Source organism: Sphaerodactylus townsendi, linkage group LG01, assembly GCF_021028975.2.
Source record: "Sphaerodactylus townsendi isolate TG3544 linkage group LG01, MPM_Stown_v2.3, whole genome shotgun sequence".
Taxonomy (NCBI): Eukaryota; Metazoa; Chordata; class Lepidosauria; order Squamata; family Sphaerodactylidae; genus Sphaerodactylus; species Sphaerodactylus townsendi.
The window spans coordinates 3,565,636-3,578,177 of NC_059425.1; the positions used below are offsets into that span (position 1 = coordinate 3,565,636).

Below are 12,542 nucleotides of genomic sequence, written 5' to 3' on the forward strand. Positions count from 1 at the left end.
TCAGAGAAAAAATGAGTGCTATAGAAGATGGGACTCTATGACGTTACATTCAGTCTCTCCTCCCTCCCTAAACTCTACCCTTTTCAAACACCACCATAAAATCTCCAGGAATGTTCACATCTGGAGCTGGAAACACTAGTTACCCCTGAACCCAATGAGTTCTCCACAATGGTCAAAAGATGCCTAGAAATAGCCTTTTCCCTCCCGAAGCCTCCCCCTATGTTTTACTGATAAACCCAAACCTCGAATACAGTGTTTACCAAGCAATGGCATCTGAGGGAATCTGTTGCTTAAAGTTCCAGGTTTAATCTGGAGTTTCGTCAGGAAGGTCATCATTGTTCAGGCACCAGAAACGCATCAGGATACTAACAAACTTTCTTCCAGTTTTGTCGTAGTATATGCCAACATCTAGAAGGAGGAGGAGGAGGAGGAGGAGGAGGAGGAGGAGGAGGAGGAGGAGGAGTTTGGATTTATATCCCCCCTTTCTCTCCTGTAGGAGGCTCAAAGGGGCTTACAATCTCCTTGCCCTTCCCCCCTCACAACAAACACCCTGTAAGGTAGGTGGGGCTGAGAGAGCTCCGAGAAGCTGTGACTAGCCCAAGGTCACCCAGCTGGCATGTGTGGGAGTGTACAGGCTAATCTGAATTCCCCAAATAAGCCTCCACAGCTCAGTCAGCAGAGCCGAGAATCAAACCTGGTTCCTCCAGATCAGAGTGCACCTGCTCTTAACCTCCTACGCCCCTGCTGCTCCTAGAGCTGTTGTGTACATTATTTCATCCATGTCAGCTGTGAGGGCACTTCTATGGTTTTCAGACAGCAAAGAAAGCTTCTCCTTCAGCACCAGAAGCATCTCTTGAGATATTAACTCCTCCAGCAGCTCATATTTATGCTCAGAAATCAACCTCAAAACAATAGCAAAGGCCTGATTGGCGCCCTCCATGAACTCGTAGATGGTGAACTTTTGGTCAGAGTAGGAGTGGATTAGGAAGAAGTAGAGGTGGGCGTGGAGCTACATCAGTGGATTGGGGGTGCCCACGACCACCATGCTACGTGCCCGCTGCCTTTCAGAGTCACTGCTGTAGGAGCATGTGGGGGGCAAGGCCGGTGGCCGGAGGGGCGAAGGGGCCGGGAGAGGAGGGCAACACATGGAGGAACGCCTGAGCTGGCCCGACTGGGCCTGAGGCATGGCCGACAGGAGAAGGAAGCGATGGGGGTGAGCCGTGGTGGGCACCCGGCTGCAGCAGAGACCCATGGAGAGCACCATAATCGCCCGCCTCCACTCTAACCCTCTAACCCTCAAACCCTAACACTAACCCTCTAAATTTAGCACTAACCATAACACGCTAAGCCTCTAAGCCTCTAAGCCTAACTTTACCTGAACCCTAACCTATAACCCTCTATCTTTAACCCTAATTCTAACCCTAACCCTCTAACCCTCACAAACGCTAACACCAACCCTAACCCTAACCCTAACAATAACCATAAATTTCACCCTAATATTCCAAACCTAACCATATAACCAAAACTCTTTAACACTAAACAAAAACCCTAATGCTAACTATAACCATTACCCACACCCTAACACTAACCCTAGCCCTCTAACCCTCTAACCCTCTATCCCTCTAACCCTTTAACCCTAACCTCTAACCCTAACCCTAGCCCTAACTCTCTAAGCTTCTAACCTTAATCCTAATCCTAACCCTAACCTCTAACTCTCTAACCCTAACCCTAACCCCAACACATAACCCTAACCTTAACCCTGCCCCTAACCTTACCCTTACCCCTAACCCAACCCCTATCAGTAACCCTAACCCTATCAGTAACCTCTAACACTTACATCTAACTTTTACCCTAACCCTTACCCTACGTATTTAACCGTAACCCTCTAATACTAACCCTAAACCTCTAACCCTAACTCTCACCCTAAAACAAACACAAGTCCTAACCCTTTCCCTAACCCTCCAATACTAACTCTAACCCTACTCCTACCCCTATGCCTACCCCCTAACCCTAACCCTCTAACCATAACCCTCTAAGCCAAACCCGAACCCCTCACCCTCACCCTCACCCTCTAACCCCCTAACCCTAAGCCCTCCCACTTCCTCCACCCGGGACCATTGAACCTGCAGGACTGCCTCTGCTAATACACCTGGTGGTTCCTGACTGTCCTCAATTGGAACCAGAGCTTTTTGAGCTCTGGTCCAAGCTGTTGTCATGCATTCCCATGGCAAGACTGGGGGGGGGGGGATTTCTGAGATGTTTCCTACCAGTCACTTCTCTAGTTGTGTCAGACAATTCAGACTAAGATGGAAGCCAAATCTTGTATTGCAGAGGGGCAAAATTCCTATATCTAGTCTGTCCAAATGAGGCCAGATGGTGCCCATTTCTCTGTCTATTTAGTGCAGTTGTTGAATCCTGCTTCCTCAGTTCTTCTTTCTTCTGGAATAAGTAAATATCCCCCTTACTGTAATGACCTCTTCTTTTCCCATCTACCTCACCTCTATTTGTATTGTAGGCTCCTTGAAACTCTGTCTGTTGTGTGCGCTTTGCCAAACTGCATGCGTACCTTTCATGATTTTTGTTCTTTATAAAGTTGTTGAACTTCACTTAAATTCTGGTTTCTGGTACTTTCTAAAGGAAAGCAACCCTATAAAAATTGGTAGAGATCCCAAAGCCGTGTCTCTCAAGTTGCAAGGTCTGTCCCTGCACAAATTAAAAACCCCAAATTAAAAATGGGACAGACCTGACTCAGTTCCATAGGACCTGTAAAACTGTGATGTTCCAATAGGCCCATGGTTGAAGCAGAAATGTGGGGTCTCTTTCTAACCCATTCCATTTGAATAAAGAAGCATTTTCCACAGAGAACAGGACAAAAGTTTTAGCAGATTTTGGAGTTTGGGAATTTTAAAGACTCCAAATGTCACTCTCTAGATCAGTGGTAGTGAACCTTTGGCACTCCAGATGTTATGGACTACAATTCCCATCAGTCCCTGCCAGCATGGCCAATTGGGGCTGATGGGAATTGTAGTCCATAACATCTGGAGTGCCAAAGGTTCGTCACCATGGCTCTAGATGTTCGAAGGCATGCAGTGCCTTTCCAAAACTTCCCGTCTTCTTGCTAGAGCTCCACCCTGTGGTGTATAATATTAAACAACAGAAAGGACTGACATTACGAAGAGATGAATGAGAAATCCCTCTTGTTAAAAAAAGTGGAGTGGGGAGAGAATGAGAATAAATGGCTATATCTAACAAAGTGATTTTCAAGGAAAAAAGAACTTCTCCTTCTCATAACAGTGCTTATGGAAACCCAAAGTGGATAGGAGTAAACATAGATCCGACTGGCTTTACAAGCACTGTTTGGATTTCCGAATTTCCATCTGGAACTGAGCAGTGTAGAACTGCTAGATTTCCCCCCTATTTTTTTAAATGTCGGCAGTTGAAGTTTTCTCATTCCTATATTTTAAATTGTTATTTACATTTAAGATTTTTCTGTGGTAAGCCACCTGTTTTGCTTTTCAATGGTAAGACTGTGGCCCTTTCCACATAATTAATTGAAAATGTTTTGAGCTAGGAAATAAAACATTTCTTCCAAAGAATTCCAAGTAGCTTTTACCTCAAAACATTACATATCCAGCCTAAAAATGTTTTAAATGCATCCTCAAAAATAGTGATTCTTTTGCTGAAAGGCTTTCAAAATGTTTTGGCTTGCTGTGCGAATCTCTTTAAGACATTTCCCATGCACTTCCTCCTTAGTGCCATTTTATGAGCTTGCTCCATTCCATCTTGGGAATTGGGGGTGAAATCTATGAAACATTGCTTACACAAGCTATAGCGAATTACTGCACAAAGAACTGAAGCACTGAAGCATCAAATCCAGAAATAATTTTTTAAAAAGTGAAAAACCACAAAATGGAAACCAGAAATCATTTTGACAGACAGACTAGGGGAGTGGCAGGGAATCAAAATTGTTATGTTTTCTTTGACTTGTGTGGAAAGGGCTTGTTTCTCATAGGAAACACACTGTCTTTCTGTAGCTATACTTTGACCGCACATATTGTGTTTCTTATGCATTTTATAAAGGAAAATAACAAAAAAAGGTGTTTTTAAAAGCTACGTGGTGGCAGCACGTTCATTTAATTAATAATTCATCTATACTCTGCGTTTCTTCCCAAAGGGAGCCCACAACAGCTTATGTAACCCCCATGCTCAGAATGGGTTGACACAGAAAGGGGTGGAGACTCAAAGCAGCAGGAGGCTGCAGAGCTCATGTAGTTTAGAGGAGACAAGGCTACCAGACTCGGACCTTGATTTGTATAAGCCCTTAATACCTTGTTAAGGTAACTGCAATGTTGTTGGAAACTAGTGGGAAGGTAGTTGTTTATTTTTGCTATGTTGTAAATGTTGGAGTTTGTTGTTTCAGGGTTTTTTTAATGTTTGTAATGGGTGAGAGTTCTCCTGGAAACCTTCATTATGTTGAATCCTGTTCATCAAGCCCTTGGAGTCTTCAGGAGCCAACCCACTTGCAAAGAAGAATTGGACTTGGCAATATCAGTAGATTGTATATATAAGGACTTGAAAAGGCAACCTGAACAGGACCTTGAAGTGTGATGTTAAATGTTGATGTTATATGTTAAGAAAGTAAACCATTTTGTTTTTTTAAAAATTTGTTGTTGCAAACTCATTCCAAGTTCTGCCCCACAGAACCCACAGATAGAGGTTACACTTACTCCTCTCTTTTCCATTTTATCTTCACAACAACTCCATGAAGTAGGCTAGGCCAAGAGAGCCTCACCGGCCCAAGCTTACTGGCTCATGATTTCCAAAAAGTTTGCAGCAGATTTTGAAAATTTAGACCTTTGGCTGTGTCAGAGGGGATAGTCCTCCTGGTAGCACTGGATTTGGAAACGGAAAGAGGTTCCAGTTTTGTCTTGTTTTCGTATTTGTTTCTGCAACATCCACAATCTCCCTGACGATGGTGGCCAATTTGGAGGCACCTAGTTTTATTTGTGGACAAGGTTTACTGGCGCAGATAGACAACAAATAGAAGGACAGATGAATGGAGACTTCTATTAATGCAGATGCTTTTGTTTTATTTATTTATTTATTTATTATTTGTTTGTTTGTTTTATTATTCCACTTATATACTGCCCTCCCCCGAAAGGCTCAGGGCGGTTCACAACCATAACAACAAACAAGTGGATAATTAAAATGTCAGTGACCACCGCATTTCTCGGCTATTCTCTAAATTAAAACACTACATTAAAACACAGCGCTCAATTTCCATAACCATTTTAAAATACAGATGGCGACTGACTATTAAAACTCCTCCAAGGGGGGAACAGCGGGCCTTAGTTGTTAACGGGCACATGTATCAGCAGCTGGCCTCCCCAAAGGCCCGGCAGAATAGCTCAGTCTTGCAGGCCCTGCGGAACTCGTTAAGGTCCCGCAGGGCCCGGGCAGCTGGAGGGAGAGCCTTCCACCAGGCAGGGGCCAGGGCCGTAAAAGCCCTGGCCTTAGTGGAGGCCAGCCGCATCATGGAGGGGGCGGGGATCACCAGCAGATTGGCCTCTGCTGAATGCAGAGACCGACGTGGGACATATGGGGCCAGATGGTCCCATAGGTACGAGGGTCGCAGACCCCGTAAGGCCTTAAAGGTTAACACCAGTACCTTGAAGATGATTGGATTTTTATACTGGATTATTGGATTTTTACTGGATTATTGGATTATTGGATTTTTATACTGTCCTCCCCCAGAGGGCTCAGGGCGGTGTACAAATAAACATATACAGACAGGGGGAGTTAAAACCAGTACAAATATAGTCCTGTCTCCTTATTAAAAACCGATAAAAGCAATACAGCCAGCATCCGAGAACTAAAACTGACCCCCTCCCCGGGGAAACCGAAAAGCCCTGTCTCCTTATTAAAACCGATAAAAGCAATACAGCCAGCATCCGAGAACTAAAACGACCCCCTCCCCGGGGAAACCGAAAAGGTCCCCACTAAAATGGGCCATATAATTATAACAAAGAACAAGGGGAGGAGGGGAGGAGACTGGGGGCATCCTCAGCAGCCGACCCCCCAAAAGCCCGGTGGAACAGCTCAGTCTTACAGGTCCTGCGGAACTCACCAAGGTCCCGCAGAGCCCGGACAGATGGAGGGAGGCTGTTCCACCAGGCAGGGGCGAGGGCTGTAAAGGCCCTGGCCCTAGTGGAGGCCAGCCGCATCATACCATATCTTCTGTACTTTGTGCCTTTTGAATTCAGCAGATCTTGGAGGATTTTCTGAAATTACTTCCGGCGTTGGAGGGCCTTGGACAGAGTGGGGTGCCTGCATGGTTTGTTTCAGTGCTCAGTTCTTTCATTTTAAGGCTGATCAAGATTCTTCTTTGTGTGATGCTTTAATGAATGAATGAATGAATTTCAATAATGTGTAGCCATATCAAAAGAGTGAAACAGATAACAGCAGCCAAACAGTACAATAAAATAATGAATACAGCCTGAAAATAAGCCACAACATTCTTGCATGAAAACAAGTCCTAAAAAAACAGTTAAAAACTCATTAAAAACCACAGCATAAATATATGCTAGAACATCATTACAAAGTTTCTGAGGCACACCTTTTCTTCTGGGCATTGATAAAATGCTACCCAAGAACAACTGTGATGCATCTTATATACAATTGCATCAGGATTGCCGCTTTGCAGTTCTTTATGAATGTGCAATTGACTAATATATACACACACCACACACGTAAACGTTGATCAACTGAGATTTCCTAATGACCTGGCTCTGCTTTGGAGTCAAACTCAAGTAGTACTCAAATTGAACAGCTGAGGGTAGACTGGCTGAGAAGCTGAAAAATATTGTATGCTGTTTCATAGTAGGTGAATCTCAAAGTCCAGAGCCTCACCAAAGTCTCACATTACAAATCCAGACCAATAGAAGTTCCTGAGTGAACAATAAGGCAGAATTGTGTGACTGGTTGCATCCTAAGTCCACTGAATTTTTCCTGACTTGTGGCAACCTCATAGGGAACGATACATTCAGAGGCTGACTGCTGTTGCCTGCCTCCACATCATCACTCTGGTATTCCATGGTGGTCTCATATCCAATCTGGCTTATCTTCAAAGATCTGGTGGTCTTCCATCCAAGCTGGCTTATTTTCTAAGATTTGGTGGGGTGGTCTTCCATCCAATCTGGTTTATCTTCTGAGATCTGGTGGTCTCCCATCCAATTTGGTTTATCTTCTGAGATCTGGTCTTTCATCCAATATGGCTTATCTTCTGAGATCTGGTGGTCTCCCATCCAATCTGGCTTATCTTCTGAGATCTGGTGGTCTTCCATCCAATATGGCTCCTGAGATCTGGTCAGTGGGCTAGACTAGGCTATCCAGGTCAGGGCAATGCTTTCGTTGTGGTGATTAGATCATCCAGAGAAACATGTGGGCATGCTAATTGCATAGGATATGACTTATCCCTACGTAATTGGCACTCCCAGAGGAATTTGAGATAAGAATGATGTCAAAGGCTTCCAACCACCCTGTTTGTTTCTATGGGACATCAGACCACACACAGGATGATGGTGTGGAGGAATGCCAGAAAACCTCTGTATCACAATGCAAAAAAATCAGGGTTAGCATTCTGTGTGCAGTTCATGCTATTGCTTGCTGGGTTGGTTTATCAGCCACAGTTGTGGAACGTCACATGGTTGTTTTTTTTAAAAAAAATGGCACATTCCACAAGGTCATTCCACAAGGTCATGAATTCCAAAGTCAAACACATTTATGAAATCGAAATATTTTATATGAATAGGAAGTGATGGTGAATCATGAAATCACTGTCATCTTTAAAAACGATGGAGAGTTTGTTTTTATACCCTGCTTTTCTCTACCTTTAAGAGTGCCAAAGTGGATTACAATTGCTTTCCCTTTCCCTCCCCATAACAGATACCTTGTGGGGTAAATGGGGTTTACAAAGTTCTGAGAGAACTTTGACTAGCCTGAACTTGCCCATCAGACTCCTTCTGTAGGAGTGTGGAAACTCACCCAGTTGATCAGATTAGAGTCTGCCACTCATGTGGAGGAGTGGAAGATTAAACCTGGTTCTTCAAATTAGAATCTGTCACCCTTAAGAACATAAGAACAAGCCAGCTGGATCAGACCAGAGTCCATCTAGTCCAGCTCTCTGCTACTCACAGTGGCCCACCAGGTGCCATTGGGAGCATAACCACTAACCATCATCGTCAAGAAAACTTGTCTCATCTGGTAATATGGGCTTCCTCATCTCATGAAACAGAAGGTGTTTCCAGCTTACAATAGTTTTTTTAAGCATTGTTCTATGGGAATGATACTTTATCCATTCCCCAGATAAGACTCCATAAAATGCTGATATTGGTCTACAACCTGAAGAAAATTACTGAGGAAAGGAATTTCAGTAGGGTGTGACTTCTTCGACTTTCCTCTCCTGTTGGAGAACCCTAAACTCCAACTAGCTACTCCTGGAAGACAAGAGGACTTTTAGGAATAGCATGAAAGGGAATTCAACAGTCTGTGGTGGGAGGGGTGGATCAGAAAGCCCCTATTTCCACCAATGGAAATTTTAGCTGGGTCTAACACTGAATGAGTATTTATTGGGTTATAACAGTGGTGGCAAACCTATGGCACAGGTGCCAGAGGTGGCACTCAGAGTCCTCTCTGTTGGAACGTGCAAACAGAGTCGCCTCCATCTCCCCCCCCCCACACACACACACACATCTAGGCTGGCCTGGGCCACTGGGCTCAATTATTAGCAATAAACCTAAGACCTAGTTTTGGGGAAGCAGTGTAGGTAACCCTGTCAAGCGCTGTTAAACCCCACTGATTTTCATGCGAAGAACTAAAGCACTATCCTTTACCTGGGAGTAAGCTTGGTTAATGGCAATGGGGCTTGTTCTGAGTAAACCCTCCTAGGGTCGTGAGTCACCCGTTGGAAGAGTTGCACGATTGCTTCAAAGCAAAGCCACCGACTACCACCAAGCTTACTCCCGAGTAACGCATGCCTTGGAGCCAACCTTTTTTTCTAAACTAAAACCTCAGTATTCAGGTTAAATTGCCATGTTGGCACTTTGTGATAAATAAGTGGGTTTTGGGTTGCAGTTTGGGTACTCGGTCTCAAAAAGGTTCGCCATCACTGGGTTATAAGAATAAGGATGCTCCCCACTCTCTCACTCTCTGCTACCAACCGATCATTGGACAGAGAGTAAAATAACACGGTGTCATGTGACAAGGCAGCATCAGTTCCTGCTATAAACCCAGAAGTGACATCACAGCATCATACTATAGGAATTTACCATACCTTTGGTTTCTAATGCTGAATTGGTAAGATTCCTAGAACATTATTAACATCCTGACGACACCTCCAGACAACGCATCTGGAAATGATATCACAGTGCAGCGTGACACCATTTCCCACTAGCTCCACCCCCTCCCAATGTTCACAGGGTTTGCTGATGAAGAGCTGGCAAGCCTTTCTGACCCCGATTCACACACAGTTAAAACATGAACAGAAAACATCAAGTCAATCAGCATGCAATAAACTTGTAAAAGAGGCATTCACAGCCATTAAGCTAGAAATTAATTTGCTCCGATCCTTATTTATACTAAGCATAGGGTGGGATTGGCTGGACCTTGCTAACCGCTCAGCCTGGGGGGGGGGCAGAAAAGAGAGGCTATTTAAAGATGCCTTTCCCTCATGCTGTAGCTATTTGCTGCCTGTTGTTGCCCCATCCATCCTTCCCAGCGTATCACGGGAGTAGCTGGTCACCAACAGGAACCAAGCTGGAATTTTGGTGGGTTTCTTCCCTGATTGGCTGAGAGGGGGGAAAAGCTTTTTTTTTTTTTGCTTCTTCAAGATGTTCAGAACTGACACATAACAGCTCATTTAAAAAAACTAGTTACACTCAAACTACGGCCGAATCCCCACTGGGTAATTCAATCTAGATCAAACCAAGTTTGAAAATAAACTGCACCTTTTCATCGAGGTTTCAACCTCTCCACCGCAGCATGTTTCCAGTGAAGACATCTGGGCCGATCTCAGATTCAAGAAATGTAACAATCCCCACTACCACATGATTGGCTTGGCGGGTCTCTCCTGATTGGCTGTCATGCCGTGTTGGGGCGGGAATCCCCACTGGGAAATTCTCCCACAAAAACGGGCTCACGTTATGATGTCATCATGTCACCACATCAGCATGTCTCCCCCCCCCAAGTTTCTGGTTGGTTATCGTTCTCTCGTACTGTCGCGAGAACAGCACCACGTGCACTGATTGGTTGCAAGGCATTTGTGTCACGCTCCACAGTGGGAAATTTGAACCAGGATTAGACCCCCGATCCTCCCCTCCAAACTGAATCAAAGACATGTTTTTTGAAAAAGTAGTACTTTCAAGCAGGTTCAGCAAAGACGCGGGATAAGGGGGAGAATGAGCACCAGAATTGGGATGAATCCTTGTTCGTCGGTCAGGCACTGGGGAGCTCTTCCTGAATCCTTGATATTTTGCATGAGTATCATGTGATTAATTGACCACGGGGAATTGGCCTATGAGAGCCAGCATGGCATAGTGGTTAACTGCGGTGGACTCTAATCAGGAGAACCGAGTTCGATTCCTCCACATGTGACAGACACTTATCTGGCGAACTGAATTCCCCCACTTCTCCACATGGAGCCTGCTGGGTGACCTTGGGCAATCACAGTTCTCTCCAAACTCTCTCAGTCCCACTGACCTCACAAGGTGTCTGCTGTGGAGAGTGGAAGTTTGTAAGTTGCCTTGCATCTCCTTACAGAAGACAAAGGGAGTGTATGAATCCAAACCCTTCTTCTTCTTTTCCATGGTCTCGTGGCTTTATTTCTAGCGCTAGGTCAAATGGCTATCATCGCTCAGAATGCAGAAGTTCAACCAACCTTATAGTTCAACCTTGTAGTTCAACCAACCTTGTAGCAGAAGTTCAACCAACCTTGTAGCAAATAGGTTCTACAGGCAATCATGATGTTCCTAAATTAAGGTGACCAGATTTTCACCTTTTTAAAGCGGGATGCACTCGCACGTGGCCACAGGAGCGCACTGCCTTCTGGGGGGCTCCCTGGTTTCCCGCCCTGTCACAGGGTGGGAAACGGGAGCGCCCCAGAAGGCAGTGCGGCAGCCTTCCAAAAATCGGGACATTTTAAAAACCCTGCGGGACGCGGGACAAATTGGTTAAAAGCGGGACTGTCCTGCCAAAAGCGAGACGTCTGTTCACACTATTCTAAATACCTCATTGGCAGCACACCTGCCTAGTGAGGAATCACCTCCCTGCTTTCTTTCAGCAAGCAGAGTGCGAGGAAAACCAGCAGGTTTTTGAGCCTGCTTAACTACGAATGAATTAAAAGGATAGGTGATTATATCATGACGTGAACCTTCCATGTCACCTCTTTCACAAGGACAAGAGTCACTGAGGCTATGGGAAGTACTGATTATCTCCACGTTGAGAATTTTGGTTTATTTTGCACATCTGGAGATCTCCCATTTATACAACTGATCTCCAGATGGCAAAGAATTGTTCCTCGGGAGAAAATGGAGAAATTTCCCATTCCCGGGCTCTGCTCTCCAATCTCTAGGAATTTCCCAACCAAAAGCTGGCAATTTTCTTTTCTTTTTTTTAAAAAAGAGCAAGATGGTTATGGTGGGGTAGAAGGGAATGGTTTCATTCCTCTTTTTTTTTCCATGGCCAGATTTTCCTTTTATGTGCGCCACTATGATTCGAATTCTGAGCTGATGTGCCTCATTCTGAGAAGGGAGGCAGAGAGAAAGGCCCTTCCCCTCACTTAGAGTTATCAACTTCTGAGTGGGGCCTTGTATGCCACTTGTATGCCACTCCTGGCATACAACCCTTCCTCCCCACCCTTGCATGCCACCCCTCCCTCCCCTCCCTCCCTCCCCTTCCATGCCACTCCATCCCACACCCCTCCCTCTCCTTCCCCTCCCTCCGCTAGGGTGGGTAGGCCATGTCCAGATGTCAGGCCCCCTCCCTCATCTCCCTTGCATGCCACCCCTCTCCTCCATCTGATCTCCAAATGGGCCATGTCCAGATGCCGGGGCCCCTTCCTCCCCACCCTTGCATGCCACCCCCACTCCATTCCCTCCCTCACTCCCCTTCCCTTGCATGCCACCCCATGCCACACCCCTCCCTCTCCATCCCTCCCTCCGCTAGGGGGGATGGGCCATGTCCAGATGCCGGGCCCCCTCCCTCATCTCCCTTGCATGCCACCCCTCCCCTCCATCTGATCTCTAAATCGCCTAGAGAAAATGGCAGCCTTGGCGGGGGGACCCGCTTGATTGCATTGTACCCTACTGGGGTTCCTCCCTTTCCCCAAACTCCATCCTCTCCAGGACCTACCCCCCCCAATCTCCAGGCATTTCCCAACTCAGACCTGTCAACCCTACGAAATGTATCATTTGGATTAAAGATGTGGGGATAGATGGCTATACAACAGCATTAAGTGGATTTATGGAGGGGAGAAGCAACCAAAAGGA

General features: G+C 45.6%; 1 protein-coding gene across 1 annotated transcript; it reads right to left on the reverse strand.

Annotated features, from left to right (window-relative positions):
- Positions 1-304: 304 nt before the first annotated feature.
- On the reverse strand, positions 305-1,264 carry LOC125434571 (m-AAA protease-interacting protein 1, mitochondrial-like). The gene is given in 2 exon segments (XM_048500107.1): positions 305-414; positions 757-1,264. Coding segments are annotated over 2 exon segments (618 nt in total).
- Between the last annotated feature and the right edge of the window lie 11,278 nt (positions 1,265-12,542).